The 20956-nt window shown below is 37.4% G+C and overlaps 1 protein-coding gene across 2 annotated transcripts in view; it reads left to right on the forward strand.

The window, feature by feature from the left end:
* The first annotated feature begins 235 nt into the window (after nucleotides 1-235).
* The window catches only part of LOC150099774 (tektin-4-like), a 74374-nt gene continuing 53653 nt past the window's right edge, over nucleotides 236-20956 (forward strand). Inside the window, exons 1-2 of one of the 2 annotated variants that reach the window (XM_090404238.1) lie at nucleotides 236-308; nucleotides 7123-7225. In XM_090404238.1, coding sequence (XP_090260364.1) covers nucleotides 7125-7225 — 101 coding nt within the window. In that variant the 5' untranslated portion in view covers nucleotides 236-308; nucleotides 7123-7124. Of the gene's footprint in view, nucleotides 309-7106; nucleotides 7226-20956 lie in introns of both variants that reach the window. The other variant, XM_090404237.1, reaches the window with a different exon arrangement.

The raw sequence follows: 20956 nt of genomic DNA on the forward strand, positions 1-20956 counted from the left end.
GAAGATAGCCTCGGAATTTCTTATTAAAGTTCCTCTGTTTGGTCACTAGAATCTAATCCATAACGGTCTTTATTTGAGTGGCCTAGTACTATGGAAGCAAACGACATATCCAAAGAGTTTCCCAGCATCTCAGTTATAAGATAATGTGAAAATAGCTGCGCTTAAGTGTTTTGACGCTAGACGGAGAACAGGAGTGGCTACTGTAAACGTTGCTATGACAACACCATATTTCAAATAGTGTTAGTGTGTGCCATGTTGTCAAGAATAAACAACAACTATAAAGTTAATTATTTAAAACAATAAGTATTGTAAGTATACTCACTCCAGTTTACTGTCAAAACTAATTCTTATTTAAATGTGTTACTTAATTGAAATTTGAATCAGCTTTTGCGAAATTATACAAACGTGCAGCCGAATATCAGAATGCAAAAGTTGATTCTTTCGATGCGCAGAAACTAAAAATATGGCTATATGTAAATATATTAAGTGACTATGAAACACATTTAGGTATGCCAAATACCGAATATTTTTATTTTACAGTACATATATTTTGCAATTGCTATATAATTTTGTATACTATACTTTGCTATTATACAAGCATTGCAGTGAATTTACAGTAAGTCTCAGATCACTAAATGCAAATCAGCAATGACCTAACGAAAACTCCTTTGAGGAACTTAATGAAAGTTTATAAGATAAAGGAGGGCGCTGATTAAGTCTCCCCTTATCAATTTCTAATGTCAATGTTAGTTTCTCTTCTTGATATGTAGCACAGAAATAGAGAAAATACTTGTAAGGCCAACCATAATGCTATGTAATGCAAAATACGAAAGCAAATTTTATGCTTTCTATTCGCATTTTTATAAAAAAAAATTATATGGATATGAAGTGCGCTTATGCATTGCACCTTGTAAAAAATTACATAAACTGATTTCATGCCTTCTAGTGAACTTATTTTAATTACTGCGCAATGGTTATTACTTTTGGTACAATGTCTACTTGTTTCCATAGGCCAGTCAACAATATATTACAATAGCTGTGTTTAAATCAAATTTATATTTATACACCACCATTATTACTACTGTTTTCTGTGTTATTATTATATTTTCTTAACCCTCATGGAGTCAGAAGACTCATCACACTACTCTTTAAACTCATCTACAATTTGCACTTTCACCACTATCTCAGGCAATGAATTCCATGCTCCTACCACTCTCCATGCAAAAAACTTACTTCTCATCTTTTTAATCACTACTTTCTTTTGTAACTTCCAGGAATGGCATCATGTCCTTGTTCCTTCCCCTCATTCTACCATATAAAAAACTCTCCACTGTTAATCTCATAATCCTCAACAGCTTAAATTTCACAATCATATCTCCCCTTCCCTCCTTTGTTTTCTTTCTACCAAACTCTGTAGTCTTCATGTCCTCAATATATCCTCATAACACTGTATAGTATGGATATGGACTGCTTGGCCGAGTGGTTAGCATATCTGCTCTCCAGCCAAAAGGATGCGGGTTCAAATCCTGCCATTGGCATGGCTGTTTGTGATTGTCTGTGAAAATATTAGTGATGGTGGTGGCAGTAGATGGCATTAGTGTAGTTGCAGTTAGTTGTAGGTGGTGGATTGAGTGGTGGTGGAGACAGAGAGATGTAGAGTAGGTGTCCTTCCTCGATGAGTCTTTGGACTCCCTGGAGGTGTGACGTAATAATAATAATATAATTTTTATTATTCTCTTTACATTCTCCAAGGTAATTTCATTTCCTGTGAATCTTGATGATCAGATCTGAGGGCACAAATTTGAATGTAGTCAGATCAAACCTTTATACAATGGGTCTATCTCCTTTTTTATCTCTTGTCATTGTCCTCCTCAATATTATTATTATTATTACAGTAGCCTCCATGGAATCAGTGGGCTTATCGTGAGAGGCTCACTTAACGAGCAACATGTCTATCATATTGAACTTTGAAATCATTTACAATGCACTCTGGCAATGAGTTCCACTCACCAGCAACACTCTATGTAAAAAATATACTCCTAACACTTTTCTTCATCACATCTTTACATAAATTCCAGCAATGGCCTCTTGTTCTTCCCATCTTACCATCCACTCTTTTTATAATTCCTTTTTTATTAATCTGGTAGAATTCCTTAACCAACTTGAAGATCTCTATCATATCTCTTATTTTCCTGCAATTTACTAAACTCGGTAATTCACATTCCCTCAACTGCTCTGCATAACTAACACTCCAGAGTCCTGAAATCACTTTGGTCATTCATCTTTAGACCCTCTCTAGTGTTTCAACATCACAATGGAAACTATTGTGCTCAAATATGGCTCACCATATTTGAGCACAGTAGTCCATTTGTGGCCTGACCAGGCATTGGTCAGGCCACAAATTATTGCTAATTATTATTAGCAATACCACCACATCCTTATCCTTAAATGTCAGTATTTTTTTATCATAGCAGCAATACAATATGCAGTCTTTGCAACACTTGCAGCGTGCCCTCATAACTTTAGTCTACTGTCTGCAATCAACCCAATATCCTGAATCTAATTCACTTCTGAAGCACAGCTCAACCAATACAGTGAATATTGCACTGCATTTAATATTAATAAATGGAACACCTTGCACTTATTAATATTAAAACTACAACTCCACTCATATGATTCAGCTAAAAATCTATTGAAATCTTCCTGCAGAGAATTAACATCAGTAATAGAGAAGAATAGAGATGGGCAAGTTGTCCAACTGTGTCAGGCAGACTGCAGACAAGACAATGCAAAAGACCAAACAGGTACGTTATGTCTGTATACGAATGCTAGGAGTATCGAAAACAAAGGGATAGAGCTTGTTGCCTTAGTCAATATGTTGCGACCTCAGATTGTAGGCATTAGTTAGACTTGGCTATCAGAATCAGACCTACTTACTGGTATCGAGTGTCAAGAGTACAGTATTTTTAGGAAGGATAGAGAGGATAGGCGGGGAGGGGTGTGCTGCTAATGATATCAGATGACTTGAATCGAGTTAGAGTTGAGATCTATGATTTTAGTAATACTGCTACTAACAATATTTCGGGTGTCACTGAGTTTAAAGCCATCTGGTGTGAGGTGGAATCTAACAAGATCAATTACGTAGTGGGGTGTTATTACAGACCTGGTGGATCGGTTGCTAGTGAAGAAGAAATGTCACCAAATAGAAATGATGAGCACGAAAAGAGTAATCATAATGGGAGACTTTAATTATCGAAATATTGATAGGGTAGCAGTAGAATCTCATGAGAAGAAAGAAAATGCATTTATTGAGCTGTTGCCGGACAACTTCCTCATGCAGCATGTGACAGAAGGAATTCGAGGAAATCAAATCTAACAGAGAGTGTTAGATTTGATTATAGTGTTCAGATAGCGTTTCGGTTAAAGACATAACTATTCTGCCTCTGGTTGGTGACAGTGACCATGGGTACTTACTTGGGAAGTGACTAAGTTTATGAATGTTCCATTAAGAACAGGTTACATGATTATCTACAAAGCAAGAAATTATGACCAACTGAGGAGTATACTGAGTTCAGTGGAATGGGATCAGTTGCTGAATGGAAATAATATCGACAGTGCATGGGAAGCATTTAAATAATACTTAAATGATGCAATATCAGAATGTGTCCCTAGAGTTCGAAGAATAAATAGAGTTGGAATCAAATGGATGTGTAATCTTATTAAGCAAGAGATTTGTAAGAAAAAGGATGATGTGGAAGAAATACCATTTGCATAAGGATGACATCTGTTATGAACATTATTAGCAGCAGGCTAGAATAGTCACAACTGTTGTATAGAAAGCAAAGTCTGAGTATGAAAAGAAACTGGCTCTGCATGCTAAAGACAACCCACAAGAATTCTGTTGATATGCTGCGAGTGAAAGAAAGAATGAATACGAAAGAATAACTCTTATAAATCCAGATGGCGTGAGGGTTACAGATGCAAAAGAGGTTGTTCAGTTAATGAGTGGCCATTTTGTTAAAAGCTATCAACCTGGTGAACGCAACATTGAGCTCGCTGTTACCTCTTCACTAGCTGTTGCCCAAATTGAATAAGAATTCAGCAATAGGGACTGATAGAATATCAGCACGTGTGCTAAAAGAGTGTTCAGCTGAACTGGCCATTCCCTTGACCAGGCTGTTTAATATAAGTCTCAGAACAGGGAAAATTCCACAGGAATGGAAAGAATGTATGGTAATTCCATTGCACAAGGGTGGTGCAAAGACTGATGTATTCAACTATTGACCAATTAGTATTTCAGGAGTGATGGTGGTGAAGATCTTGGAAAAATTGGTTAGGACTCGCATTCAGAAATGGGTTGACAGTGAATCTCTACTTTGCAATGAACAACATGGGTTTACTAAGGGAAGGTCATGTTTTAGCAACTTGCTCACATTTTGTAACAATGCTACCATTGAATTAGACAAGTGGAATGGATATACCATGATATTTTTTGGATTTTGCTAAGGCTTTTGATGGAATACAGCATGATAAACTGTTGCATAAATTGGAAAAAATGAGTTTAGGTTATACAATATTAGCATGGATAAGAGGATGGCTGACTGATAGATATCAAAAAGTGGTATATGGGGTATCTGAGTCTGTGATGTTTAAGGTCAAGTGATGTACTACGAGGATCAGTGCTTGGTCCACTGTAATTCAATCTGTACATTAACGATATTGGGAATGATTTGACAAGCGACATGCAGCTATTTGCTGATGATGCAAAGATAGGTAGAGTAATCAGGAATGCTGCTGATATGCAGAACTTGCAGAATGATTTGAATAGGATGGAATTATGGGCATGGGGAAAATGGGTGTCAGTTCAATGTGAGTAAATGTAAAGGCATTCACTTTGGCATGATTAGATATCCAATGTCATATTATATTGGTGGGATTAGGCTGAGGAAAAACTGACGAGGCTAGGGATCTTGGAGTGTTAATAGATAGAAAGTTGAAGTTCAGGGGATATATGGCAAAGATTGCAAATACAACTCAAAAGATAATTGCAATGCTGAAACGAACATTCACATGTAAAGATAAGGATGTTATTTTGCCTCTTTACAAGGCCTTGATAAGACCTTACTTGGACTACTGTATGCAGGTCTGGTCTCCTGGTTTCTGTTGTGATTCTGATTTATTAGAGAGAGTACAAAGGTCCTCTCTCTAATAAGAGAGAGTACAAAGGCACTCTTTCTAAAGAGTACAATCCTGAAATGATATCAGGATTGTGGAATACTGATTATGAAGACAGATTCAGAATTTGTAGACTACAGATAGCAAACAGGGGAAAGAGGGGTGATATGATTGAGAATTACAAACTTCTGAAAGGGTCATACAGGATTTCAACTGATGGAATTTTTCAATTTATGGAGGGTGGGGAAAGGACAAGAGGGTATCCGTGTAATCTGAGAATGAAGGCCACCAAGAAGGGTGTGAGGGATAGATTTTTCTCTCAGAGAGTGGTGCATGATTATAATGGATTGCTTTCGATGTTGTGAGTGCAAGCAGTGTGAATGAATTCAAGAATAAGTATGATAGCTTGTGTGTGTAGTATGTGGCTTCCCTTGATGAGTCTCTGACTCCCTGGAGGTCTCTCTTAATAATAATAATACTCCTGGTAATTCTACCTAACTTTGCATCATCAACAAACATTTGAAGATCCCTAGTAAATCCACTTAATTAACAAATAAATTAAACAGTAAGGACATGCCACTGTTCGCCCTTCTTTTCTGAGACACTTCTCCTTCACACAACTTGCTGGTATCGTTCATAAAGCCAATCTTCAATCTATCTAATCAATGTATTATTCAATCCCATTGTCTGCAGCTTATACACTAATCCATCATGTGGTAAGCTCTCAAATGCCTTTTGCAAAGTTCAAGAAATTCACTGTATATGAATTTCCCTTATCCAACACATTCATCGCCTTATCATAAATGGTAAGCAGATTGCTAAAACAAGACATGACCTTCACACACCCATGATGACCATCATAGAGAATCTAATGTCCATCTGCCCTATCCTGTATTTTATTTCTAATCAGTTTCTGCAACATTTTGGCCATAACTGCAGATATACAGGCTATTCTATAATTGAAAACTTCTAAGGAGTGGGGAAAAAAAAGGCAAATTTTTTTCACTTTCCACTCCTTAGAAACCTTCCAGACTGCAAGACTTGCATTAAATAATCAGGTCAAGGGCATAGCTAATTCTTATTTTTAGGGGTACCTGTGGCATAGTATAATTATTAAAGAACACTAAGTCCACAGTAATAACTTTTAATTAATAACTAAGGTACAGATATTTCATACTAAAACTAATAGTAATTTGGAGGTGTTAGTGGATATGGAGTTGAAGCTTAGAGAACATATTGCAAAAGTGAACAAAATAGCTCATCAGATTACTGAGGAACACCCCGATGAACAGAGGTAAGCAGATTATTCTTCTTTATATGGTCTTCGTAAGTCACTCAATCTTGACTACTGTGCACAGATCTGGTCATCTGGGTTTCTCGGGGATGAGTAGGAGTTAGAGAGGAACCAGAGGTGAGTGACCCAAATGGTAGCAAGTCTATGGAATTCACTTTATGAGGATAGGTATTTGTAGGTTACAGAAATTGTTTGACGGGCAGAAAAGGGACAATATTATTGAAATATACAAACAGGTCTGGTGGGTAATTATCCACTACCAGACCTCTTTAGAAATTTTTCTAAACAAGTCTCTTGGTGGAGAACTAGGAGTCATCCTTGGAAATTGAGCAAGAGTGTAGTTAGGAGGGATGTGAGGACTAGATTTTTTGCTTGGAGAGTGGTGAATGACTGGAATAGATGTAATAGACATTGCAGAATATGATAGAATATGAGGAATACGATAGATATTATGCCAGTGTTGGATAGTGCTTAGCAGAATGTTTAGAGCCTACTTTGATGGGCCTAAGGACCCCATAGATTTACCCATAATAATGATAATAATAATACTGTTTCTGTTATGAAATTTAACTTTTAGCTTTGTAAATAGAACCAAAAACATTTATTTGAGCATATTTATATCTTGTTTTTAATGAAGATGTTTTGATATAAAGCAATGGATACTGCTACACCACAAATATTTACCACAGAAGAATGGTGCCGAAATAATCAAAGAAGATTTAATCAGTCAGATATTAGTCGAGCTGAGTGGCACAAGTAAGTAATATATTACTGTTTTTAATTATCTATTCTGTTAATGTATTAATTGCAATTATAGGAAATTTGATTTTTTTAAATATATATGTAGGATTTTCCTAATGAGAGAAGGTAAGTTTTTTAAGTTAACTTTTTTAAAAATGTTCTCTCAATATACTTTAATGTATTTGATATCAGAAATCTGGAAAAAGTATTAATTGGTATGAGACCTAAACCAGAGATTCAGAGAAACTACATTATGATGGGAGGAATGGTGAGAATTTGTGTGAAAGAGTGACCATGTGATGTAAAGTGTGTTGTGAGGTGTGATGAGGTGCGTTTCCCATCATTATCATGGAAATGATTGAGGGAAAAACAATTGCATGTTCTTTAGGTTCAGACTTATTAAGTGAGTGGAAAGTTGTCAGCATAAGCAGGCATTAGATAAGAATAGAGATCTATAAGTTGTCCAAGTGGGTCATGCACTTTACACAAGTGAATATACAAAAAAGCATATAACTAGTATATCATGTCTGTATACAAATACCAGGAGTATCAGAAACAAAGAGATAAAGTTTGTTGTCTTGATGAACACCCTGGTGCCTCGTATTATAGGTATTAGTGAGATCTGGCTATCAGAAGCAGATATACTGGATTGGAGACTGGCTATCTGATAGGTATCAACAAGTTGTGTATGGGGGTGCAATATCCAGGAAAAGGAAAGTCACTAGTGGAGTGCCTCAGGGATCTGTTTTAGGGCCATTACTATTTAACTTGTATATTAATGATATTGGCGAAGATTTGGATGGAGATATTCAGTTGTTTGCAGATGATGCAAAGTTGGGAAGAACCATAAAGAGTAGTGAAGATGTTGTGGCCTTGCAAGAAGACTTGAATAAATTGAGTGATTGGGCAAGCAAATGGGGGTGTGAGTTCAATGTTGCAAAATGTAAGGTTTTAAAATTTGGAAAACAAAGATGGGATGCAGAATTTATGCTTGGTAAGAATATATTGTTGGAAGTAGAGGAAATAAGAGATCTGGGAGTGATAGTGGATAAAGATCTAAAATTTAGGGGTCACATCGCCAAAATTGTGAAGACAACACAAAGACTTCTGGGAATGATGAGGAGGACACTGACGTGTAGAAGTAGGGAGATTCTTGTTCCATTGTATAAGGCTTTGATTAGGCCACACATGGACTATTGTGCCCAGATTTGGTCACCTGGTTTTCAGAAGGATGAGGAGATGTTGGAAAGGGTCCAAAGGCGACTGACTAAGGTAGTTTCTGACCTCTGGAATGTCGAGTATGAGGAAAGATTGAAAAGATGTAATTTGCAGAGACTAGTGGAGAGAAGGAAGAGGGGAGATATGATAGAGACCTACAAGTTGGTAAGGGGTTGCTATAGGATCAATGGTGGAGAAGTTCTACAGCGAATAGTGGGAGATCAGGGGAGAACCAGAGGTCATCCCTGGAAACTGTATAAAGAGGGTGTGAGTAGGGGAGTGAGAGGCAGGTTTTTTTCGTGCAGAGTTGTGAATGATTGGAATGCCTTGCCTGAGAGTGTGGTGTCTGCAAGGAGTTTGAATGTGTTTAAGACCCGGTATGATGAGATGTGTGTGAGATAAAAGGACCTCCTAGATGAGTCTTTGACTCCATGAGGTCTTGTTTAATAATAATAATAATAATAATAATAATAATAATAATACTAACTGATATTGAGTATAAAGGGTACAATATTTTTTTAAAAGGGTAGGAGAGGAGGTGGAGCATTGCTAATGATAATTGGATGATTAAGTTCAGTTAGGGTAGATAGCTACAGTTAAAATATTAGTAACAATTTTCAGTGTATCGGTGAGTCTAATAAGATGAAATACATAGTGAGGTGTTGTTACAGATCTAGGGGATCAGATAGCGATGATGAAATGCATTCCCAAATAAGCATAATTGGTGCAAAAGAAGCAATCATCATCAAATATAATTATCAAACATTGATTTGGTAGTGGTGAGATCTTGTGGGAAGAATGAAACTGAATTTATTAGGTTGTTGAAAGACAGCTTCCTCAATTTAATGAAAGTTTTAACTAAACACCCTTCCTCATGGTGTTTTAATTAATGATGTGAATGACCATGCTGTACTTGGGAAGTGGCTAAGTTTATGGATACTCCATTCAAAAAAAAGATTACTTGCTGAACTACAAAGCAGGAAATTATGACCAAATGAGGAGTATACTAGGTTCTTTCCAATGGTATCATTTATTAGATGTGAAAGATATTGGCAGTGCATTTAAAAAATACATCAGTAGTACAATATCAGAATGTGTCCTTAGGATTCAAAGAATAAACAGGGTGAGAATGAAATGGATCCACAATCACATTAAGCAAGAGAATTTTAAGAAAGAGATGATGTGGAAAGTATATTCTGTGCATAAGAATGCTGTCAGTTATGAAAATTACAAGGTAGAATATGTAGATGCACAGAGTACATTGGAGAATAGAAGGGAGCTGGATTGTATTTGAACTGAAGGACAGAGGCATTTGAGTGTGTTAAGGAAGAAAAAATAGAGTTTCAAGGATGGAACAAAGCAAGGCTGGCCTGATGCAGGAATAGTGGCTTGAGAAATGACAGAGAGAGAGAGAGAGAGTGAGTATACTATATTGCAGAGCCAGGTGGAATATGAGAGGAGTAATAATAGCTATATGAATCCTGTCATTGCACTAATTTTTCTTATACAAATGATAGAAGCATTAAGAATCAAGGGAATGAGTTTGAAGTGTTGATTGACTCAGTCTCTCCAAAGACTGTTGGTATGAGCAAAACTTAGTTGTGACAAGAAATGAATTGTGTGCTGCAAGAAATGAATTCTTGCAGCATATGAGTGGAAATGACACTAATGGCTTTGAGAGTATGTGGCAAGATAAAAGCTTACAGGACGATATATTTAGTGGAATGTTGCTGTGGACCAGGAAATGTTGAGGCATATTAATTTGGTAAGTGCTTAGTGAGTAATCACTGGAGGGTGGCAAACTTCAAGTATATAGCAAACTGGGCAGAAGAGGAAGCAGCACTAAGGGAACTAAATTTTTGGACTTCTTGAGTGATAGCTGTTTTAGGTAGCAGCAGGAAACATGAGGATCATTGAACTGGGACTTGGTCATAGCATCAGAGGATCTGATTGTGATTGAGATGTCATCTTGTCCCCAGTTGGGGAGAGTAATCATGTAGTCCTGACTTAGAGGATCAATATGCATGTAGCATTATCAAGGCAGGAATAATTTATGTGGAATTATAAGGCAGGCAGCTATCATAGACATACAAACCAGCTTGCACCTGTACAGTGGATAAAAGAATTTAAAGTAAGAGAGTCACTTGTGTATGGGAGATGCTTAGGAAAACTGTTGACGACAATGACAGATTGTATACCTTGAGTAAAGAAGATGAAGTGATTTGGAATGAAATGGATGAATAGATAAATTGAACAGCAATTGCAAATGAAAAATGATTATGGAAGGCATATAAAGTGAGAGGTGTAGAACAGTTGCATGAGGAATATAAGGCTTAGGAAAGTGACTAGTATAGTAGGGAGAGAAAATTAGAATATGATAGAAGACTGCAATTCAAGGAGAATCCCTAAGAATTTTTTCACCATGTGGCCAGTAGGAGCAAAAAGTGATTTTGAGCAAATTACCTGCTGGATGGAGATAAAACTCAGGTCACCAAGGCAGATGACATAGTTGAGCTATTTAGTAGTCAGTTTAGTAGTGTTTCATCCTGGTAAAGCAAGCTTTATTCCTAAAGGGATAAGGAAGGATAAAGCATTAGATGTGAATGAGGAGGATGTATTCCTAATATTGATAATGCTAAATGTCAGTAAGGTAGGAGGACTAGATAGAATTTTGCCATATGTTTTAAGAGAATGTGCAACAATGTTTGCAACATTGCTGCAAAATGTAAGGTTTTAAAATTTGGAAAACAAAGATGGGATGCAGAATTTATGCTTGGTGAGAATATATTGTTGGAGGTAGAGGAAATAAGTAATCTGGGGGTGATAGTGGATAAGGATCTAAAATTTAGGGGACACATCGCCAAAATTGTGAAGACAACACAAAGGCTTCTGGGAATGATGTGGAGGACACTGACGTATAGAAGTAGGGAGATTCTTGTTCCATTGTATAAGGCTTTGATTAGGCCACACATGGACTATTGCCCAGATTTGGTCACTGGGTTTTCAGAAGGATGAAGAGATGTTGGAAAGGGTCCAAAGGCGACTGACTAAGGTAGTTTCTGACCTCTGGAATGTCAAGTATGAGAAAAGATTGAGAAGATGCAATTTGTAGAGTCTGGTGGACAGGAGGAAGAAGGGGAGATATGGTAGAGACCTACAAGTTGGTAAGGGATTGTTATAGGATCAATGGTGGAGAAGTTCTACAGAGAATAGTGGGAGATCAGGGGAGAACCAGAGGTCATCCCTGGAAACTGTATAAAGAGGGTGTGAGCAGGGGAGTGAGAGGCAGTTTTTTTTTCATGCAGAGTTGTGAATGATTGGAATGCCTTGCCTAAGAGTGTGGTGTCTGCAAGGAGTTTGAGTGCATTTAAGACATGGTATGATGATGTGTGTGGTAATAAAAGGACCTCCCAGATGAGTCTTTGACTCCATGAGGTCTTGGGGTAATAATAATAATAATAATGTGCTGTAATTTTGCCATTAACTGGGTGTTTAAAGAAAGTCTTGATAATGGGATAAGTTCCAAGAGAGTGAAGAAGGGTAAGAATGGTGTTAGAATGACATATCTGACTATCAGCTAGTTTGTATTTCTTATATGATTGTTATGATTTTGCAGAAATTGGTAAGAACTTGTATAAAGAATTAATCAGATGATGACAATATTATTTATACAGGCAACATGGATTTGTCAATGGTGCTTTTGTTTTTTTAATCTGGTGTATAGGGTGCACAGATGAAGAATGAAAATGATATCAGAATATACGAGGGCTGTTCAATGAGTAATAAGACTAATTTTACTGTCACGAAATCACTCATCACAATATTAATTTCTGTGGAATAAAGAAATGTTGCTGTCTGTATTAACAAAAGAGGGTGATAGATGGTGTATACGGGCTGATGTGCCAGAGTGTCACGTGACTAAACGCAAGCTTGTATCGGCGCGCCTACGAGCCGCAACCAGTTGTCGAAATGGAAGCATCCTTGGAACAGCGTTATGCGATTAAATTTTGTGTGTGTTTGCAAAAATCGGCATCGGACGCTTTTAACATGACACGCGAAGCTTTCCACAATGAATCAATGTTGAGGGCAAGTATTTTTCGCTGGCATAAAACTTTTAAGGAAGGCAAAATGTGGAAGATCTTGAACGTGAGGGAAGACCGTCAACATCCATCACAGAGACAATGATCAACACAGCAGCGATTATCATCAAGGAGGATCGCAGAATTACAGTACGCCAGCTGCATGTTGTCCTGAATATTTCTGTGGGAAGTGTTCACTCAATCATGGCTGAACATTTGGGACTGAAACATGTTTGCGCCCGATGGATTCCCAAACCCTTGACACCGGAGCAAATGCAGCATCGAGTGGATGTGTGCACAGAATGGAAAGAAAGACTGGAACAAGAAGGCGACAACTTCTTAAAACGCATCATTACAGTAGATGAAGCTTGGTTGTATCACTATGACCCTACAATGAAACAACAAAGCAGTGAATGGAAGCATCCATCTTCGCCTACCCCCAAGAAAGCAAAAACTGTAAAATCGGCTGGTAAAGTTATGACCATAATGTTTTTTGACTATGAAGGCATTGTTTACCAACACGCTGTAGAACCCAGAAATATTGTAAGTGGATGTTTTAAGGACAATGGTACAGCACGTTAAAAGGAAGCGTCCATTGCTGAAGAATGGCTTCTTATTGCACCATGATAATGCAAGGCCACATATTGCTGGTTGTGTAGTAGACGTTTTGCAGAACAACAACATAGATATCCTACCACACCCTCCATACAGTCCTGATCACGCACCGTGCGATTTCTGTCTGTTTCCTCAGCTCAAGAAACCACTAAGAGGCCACCATTTCGAAAGCAACAAAGCATGTGTAAAAGCTGTGGAGGTGGTTTTGAAAGAATTCTCAAAAAACGGACTTTCACATGTGTTTAAGAACTGGTCACAACGTTGGGACAAATGCATCGCGTCATTTGTCCCAACTTTTTTTTAATAAGTTATATATGTAGTTATATTTATAACTTATTAAACAGCCTTATATATAATAAGTTATAAATATAGTCTTATAACTTATTGAACAGCCTACGTATAATGGTGGTTATGAGGATAGACTGAAACCATGTAAACTACAGCATTTAGTGGATAGAAGATGAAGGACGGATACAATTGAGACATTTAAGCCATTGAAAGATTATTATCAGATTGATACTGGGAAGATTTTTCATATGGTAGAATGATTGTAGGAATAAGGACAATGGCCTTAATTGGAAATTGTTAAAGGAAGTAGTGAGTAAGAGGGTAAGCAGTGGTTTTTTGCATGAAGAGAAGTGGGAACATGGAATATATTGCCTGGACAGTGAGTCTTATGACTCCCTGAGGTCAAGAAAATAATAATTCTACTGCTATACTCAAAAATTCAAATAAAGCCATTTCCCATCCATTTTCATACTTTACATCAATATATTATACCGTCGTTTACATCAATAATTGTACCGTCGTTCTTCCAACTGCGTAGCGCAGTTGGAAGAACGACGGTACAATGCGCTCTTAGATTAGAAAAGGCCTAAGTTCGATTCTCGTCATGACAGGAGGAATCTTTATATGGACTTTTTCAATCGAAGATGAGTTAGCTGATCTCATATGGAGGTTACAGGGTTTTTTATCCTGGAAACTTGAGTTTTTCATCCCACATACAGACAAATTGGCCCTTCAGAACACATGCAATTTACAGACAAAAAATACTAGTTGTGGTGGTGGTGGGCAGTAGATGTAGATGATTGGTAGTAGAGGTTCGGTGTAGTAGTGAAGACGGAGAGTTGTAGGTGTCCTCCTGTGATGAGTCTATGGACTCCTTGGAGATGTCATGAATAATAATATTAACTATTTTTTTTATTTGCTCTAACCATCAAGATTATAAAAAACAAGCTTTTTCCATCATACTTCTCATGAACCCATATTTCCTTGCAGTTGTTCAAAGTAAATATCATCAATTTTCTTGCTTAATCATCTTGTCATATCCAAGCATTCATGTACTGATGATTTTAATGATTTTCAACCATCTACAGTTATGTAGATGGTTGAAAATGTTATGTAGAAATAAAAAAATCTGAATAATAAATTATTATTATTATTATTGATATCTGATCTCTATGGAGTCAAAGGACTCATCGCGGGACATTGCTACTCTCTTATTTCAAAAGATCATTGAGCCATTCCTTGACCCCATTCACAGTTTCTGCACTCACCACACTTTCGGGCAATGCATTCCGTTCACCAATCACTCTCCATGCAAAGAGCTTCTCACTCACCTGCTCATATACAACTTCCATGGATGGCCTCTGGTTCTACTCTTGCCTCAGTGTACGTTATGAAATATTTTTTCCACATTAATTTGGTAACAAACCCCCACCAAATTATATGTCTCAATCATATCCCCATCTTCTTCTTCCATTCATAGGGCTCTGTAGGTTGCATTTCTTCAATCTCTCCTTGTATCTGACATTCCATAGACCTGACACTAACTTAATAAACCTTCTCTGGATCTTCTCCAATACATCTTCTTCCTGCCTGAAAACTAGGTGACCAAATCTGCACACAGGTTCATATGCGGCCTGATGAAAGTCTTATACAGGGGAAACCATAATCTCTTTGCTTCTGCATGTCAGAGTTTTACTCATTATTGCCATAATCTGTTGGGATGTTCTTACAATTTTAGCAGTGTGACCCTTAAACTTCAGGTCCCTATCCACCATCACTCCCAGATCTCTCATCTCCTCCACCTCCTTCAAAATTTCTCTATTAATTGTATACTCTGCATCCCAATCTTTCCTACCAAATTTCAAGACCCTGCAATTTGCAATAATTAAACTGATAGCTCCAGTCATTTGTTCACTCACATAGTCTATTCAGATCCTCCTGCAAGGCCACATCTGCTCTACTTCTCATAGCTCTTCCCAACTTCTTCAGCTTCAATTCCCAGTATCATTGGAAAACAGCTGCACATTCCCAGTTAAGCTGGTCCCAATGGCATTATAATATAAGTTAAACAATAATGGTCACAAAAGAGATCCCTGTGGCACTCCACTAGTGACCTTCCTCTTTTGGGATACCACTCAATCTGATGATACCTGTCTGACAGCCAATCAGCTATCCAACGCACTAGTTTATTATCTAATCAGTTTCAGCTTAGCTACTAACTCATCATGTGGCAGTCTGTCAAAGTTCTTTGAAAAATCCAAGTACACCACTGTATATGCATCTTCTTTACTGAGTGAATTTGTTACCTTATTATAATACGTAAGCAGATTACGTATTATAACACAACTGTTACCTACAAAATCAACTCGTAAAAGATATAATATAGAAAAATTAAAAGATCCCCAAATAAATACACTATATAAATACAAATTAAAACAAATTTTTGACACAAGCTTTAAGAAATATAATAGTATTGAATCTAAAACCATATACTTCTCACAGAAGATAACTGCGACAGCTGAAGAAATCCTTGGATACAAAAGGAAAATAAAAAAACCATGGATAACCAAAAATATTTTGGACCTATGCTACGAAAGAAGATATTTGAAATCTCATATTAATAGCGGTGATAATAGAGAACAGTATAAAAATATTACTAAGATTATTAAAAAAGAAATCAAACATGCTAGAAACTTATGGATATTGGATGAATGCAAAAATATAGAAGAGGACTTAAATAAAAATAATTCTAAAAGTGCTTTTCAAATTATCAATAAGTTAACCAAACCTTTTACTGCAATTAATTGGAGCATAGAAGATGAAGATGGGACTCCTATCACAGATAACCAGAAAATAGTTGATAGATGGAAATGTTATGCAACCAAACTTTTTCAAAAGGACCCTCAACTGACTGATGATATTTTGGACGGAATTTTGCCAGGAGGTTCGGAGGAAGGAGATTACCCGATATTAAAAGAAGTTATTGCAGCATTTAGCTCCTCAAAAATAGGAAAATCACCGGGAAGTGACAGTTTCACAGTGGAACTGATATGCGAAGGAGGTGACATCATCATAGACACCTTGCTAAATTTATTCCAGGATGTATGGAACACAGAGACTTGGCCTTCTGATTGGTGGACTTCTGTCCTTGTACCTATTCCTAAAAAGGGAAACAGCAATAAATGTAGCAACTATAGAACAATAAGCCTTATTAATCATCCAAGCAAAACCCTGTTAAAAATACTGTTGTCAAGAATCGAAAAGAAAATAGAAAGCAGACTATCAGATGAACAAGCAAGTTTCCGGAAGTCCAGAAATACAATTGACCATATTTTTACAATACACATACTAGACAAAAAATACATAGAACATAACAAAATAATGTGTCACAACTTTTTAGACTTTCAAAAAGCTTTTGACTCGATATGGCACAAGGCATTATGGAAAATTTTAGAACATTATGGTATTGACAACAAAATCATTAGGATTATTAAATCTCTTTATTCCTCATCTGATATGAGAATTGAAATTAAAAATTACAGCAGTGAACCATTCCAGGCAGAATGGGGGGGGTAAGACAGGGATGCATCTTGGGCCCTCTTCTTTTTAATTGTTTTCTGGAATATGTCATAAATGAAGCTCTTTATGAATATGACACTGGAATAGTAGTTGGCAGACTAAGAATAAATAACCTACGTTTTGCTGGCGATATCGATCTTCTGGCAGAAAGTGAAGAAGAATTATTATTATTATTATTCAGGCCTCCATGGAGTCAAAAGACTCATCGTGGGAGGTCCTTCCTAAGAAACACAGTCTATCAAGACTCATCAAGGGGAGGTCCCCCCCCCTAAGAAACACAAAGTCTGTCATACTACTCCTTGAACTCATTGACCGTTCTCGCTTTCACCACTCCATCAGGCAATGCAGTCCATGGTTCCACTACCCTCCATGCAAAGAAACCACTCCTCACCCTCTTGCTCACAGTTTCCTTTCATAGCTTCCAGGGATGGCCTCTTGTCATCACTCCTTCCCGCTGTTCAACCAAGCGAAAGAATTCTCCAGTGTCAACCCTGTAACCACCTCTCAACAGTTTAAAAGTCTCAATCATATCGCCTCTCCTTCTTCTATCCACCAAACTCTGCAGTCAACATTCCCTCAGCCGATCCTCATAACTATCATTGTACAGTCCTGAAACCATCTTTGTTATCCATCTTTGTACCCTTTGCACAGTTAATTTATCCCCTTCAAATCCTGGGGACCAAATCTGAGAACAATAGTCCAAGTGTGGTCTGATCAGGGTCTTATACAACGGAATGATAACTGTTTTATCTCTGCAGGTCAGTGTCCTTCTCATTATTACAGCAATCCTCTGTGTTACCTTTGCCACCTTTGCAATATGTCCCCTAAATTTCAGGTTTCTATCAATTGCCAACCCCAGATCTCTTGTCTCCCCTACTTCCTCCAGTATAACTCCTCCCATAGAGTTTGCAGTGTCCCATCGATGTTTCCCAAACCTCAAGACTTTACATTTTGCTGCATTAAACCTACATCCCCATTCATTTGCCCATCTATCTAACATATTCAAATACCATTCCGTCCGCGTGGTTAGCCTAGTGGCATACTTCGCAACCTTTGCACTTCGCAACCATATGCCTGGGGAAGGAGTGGCTTAGGTTTGATTCCCGTAAATGACGTGAGGAGCTTAAGGATCTTCCTCAGCCATAGCCAAGTTAGCTGGTCTTGGGTGTGGACAGCAGGGTTTTTTCTGCCAGTTTATCTGGTGTTTTTCATCCTGCAAGCAGGCAAACCGGTCTGAGGACACACGGATTACAGTCAGGAATACTGATCCAGTCATAGGTCTGATTCGTCAGCCTATGCCGGTTCCAGAGCCCAGATAAAATTTGGGGGGGGGGGGGACTAGATGGTACTGTGAACTCCAGTAAAAGGTTCAGGTTATCATTGTAATTACAAGAGATAACCAGCTGGTTATCTCTTGTAATTGCAATGATAACCTCAAAATCAGACATCGAATTCGTAAAGATACAAATTGGCAATAAGTAAATTGAGAATGTAAAGAAGTTCACTTATCTAGGAAGCACGTTGAGTCAAGATGGTCGTTCAAAAACCGACATTAAATACCGAATTGCTAAGGCAACCGTGGCCCTATAGAAGTTAAAACCATTGTGGGGAGATAACAGAATAGCAATCACAACCAGACTAAGAGTAAGTGACACCTTGGTGAATTCTGTCCTATTGTATGGTTGTGAGGCCTGGACTTTATTGAAGGAAGATGAGAGGAGACTCCTTTCTTTAGAAATGAAAACTTACAGAAGACTTTTGAGAATTCCCTATACCACTCACGAAACCAACGAAAATGTCCAAAAAGTGATTGATTCAGTAGATAGGAGAAAAAGGGAAAATATTCTGACAGTCATCAGAAGAAGACAGATGAAATGATTCAGACATATGGAGAGGGCTAATGGCATTCCAAAGCAAGCACTAGAAGGAATCATTCCGGGATCAAGGGTTAGGGGCCGACCTCGATTAAAATGGACTGATAACATCAAAAAATGGACAAATTCCTCCCTTTCCCAACTGACATCAAGAACAAGAGAGAGACTGAGATGACTGGAGGAGGCTAGCAAAGAGTATCACCTACCAGCTATGAATGACCCAACGGTTTATTTAGGACTACAGGAGAAGAAGATTACGTATTATAATAGATTACCCATGCTGACGATTGTAAAGAATATTGCTATTATCGACTTCTGAATTCTAGTACTCACCAACTTCTCTAATACCTTAACAATAATCCCAGACACACAGATAAGTCTGAAATTTGTAGTCTGAGTCTTATCTCCCCCCCCCCCCCCCATTTGTGAAGCAGACTGCCTTCCAGCAGAGAATTCCATTCAGTTATTCTCTACATAAAAGATCCATTACTTAATATCTTGCTCACCACAGTTGCAAGGGTGGTCTGAAAAGTTGCCATCTATGGTTGAGGCTGAGAACTTTTCCGACCACCCTCGTATATACAACTTCGGGATGCTCTTCATTCTTTACCTTTCTCCCCACTCTATGAGTAATTCAATTTTATATTAATCTGATAAAATCCCTCTCAACTGAAACATATATATATATATATATATAAAATTTCCAAGTCCTGATATTACCCTAGAATTTGTTTAGATCCTAAATGAAGGAATCTTAGAAAGAAATCATTCATTTAGAATCTAACATATAAAACTTGCTGACAAAGAGAAATACCTGCACATCAGCTGTAATTAAAAGTGAAACTTCTTCACTTTATGTAAAATTTGTATTCTTTATTTCAAGTGCCGTATATTTAAGCTGATGTGATTATATTAAGATTTCATTTTTAAAGTATGTCTAAAAAGAGAGATAATCTGATTTAAACTTAAGCCTCACTTAAGCTATGTAAATTTTACTGTGAGTCATCTAAAAAAGTTGCTAAGTAATAATTCCTGGAAGGCATAAAGCTACACGTGTATAGCATAACGCTAGCGGCTATAGCTTACTCAGAAAATTACGTTGCCATGTATTCTGTGAATCCAAGTATAACGGTGTCGTAAAAGCAAAGGATGAACCCAAAGGGGTGAAAAGATAAGGGCCATGTGCAAAAAGGGCGACTGAGAAAAGAGGGTGCTCTATAGAAGAATATAAGGGGTTGAGCCCGTATCGGAAGGCTCTTTCTTGTTGTAACGTCTTCCTGTTTTGGTGGTTTGGAAGTTAGCAGGCAGTTTCGCGTAGGGGGGGGGGGATGAAGTCTGTAATAAGATGTCGCACACTGAGCATTCTTAAAATGAAGTAGGATTCTATGCAAAGCTGAAGGTAAAAATTCCAGTCCTAGCAGAATCAAGCCATCGCTGAAAGTCCCATCGAATTGTTCCTGAAAAGCGAAGGTTGGAGTCAATTTTTTTCGCAGAAGGAATGAAGATAGCGTAACCCCTACATTGGCTTATGGACAGCAAAATAGATGAGAAGTATCCAGACATACACGTGATGCTGAACGACACGGAAAAAGCTCGGTAAGGTGCAATTACTCTATTTTTGTGTGAAAGTTCATTAGAAGAGAGAAGATTGTTTACGAATATGAAATTAAGAACTGTATTCTAAAGAACTCTGTGGACAGTCTCAAATTAGAAAGTTAACCTCCTTTGAGAGTAAGAAGAATTGTTTGGAAGAGATCTTTTGTAATTTTGTATGTGATAGGATTAACTTAATGCAATAAGAATAGTAGAATTTAGTATCCCAGTAACATTAGAATGTTTGTTAGTTTTCTCTTATGAGTAATACTACTGAAAGGAATTTAGCTTAACTTCTTATTATTTGTTATATATCCCAATGTGCAGTTACTGTGTCATGCCTTATAAGAATTAATTAGTTTAGAATGTGTTAATCTCTTAGTTCGAGTTTTATTTAGTATTGAGCATAATTGAGTGTATGAAATTTGTATTGTGTTTTAGATATTCCAATAAACATGTCATATTTATCTGAACCCGAGTCATGCCTGATTACAATTCCA

Source organism: Typopeltis vanoorti, chromosome 14 (assembly GCF_054136105.1).
Source record: "Typopeltis vanoorti isolate ZY-2024b chromosome 14, IOZ_Tvanoo_1.0, whole genome shotgun sequence".
NCBI lineage: Eukaryota > Metazoa > Arthropoda > Arachnida > Uropygi > Thelyphonidae > Typopeltis > Typopeltis vanoorti.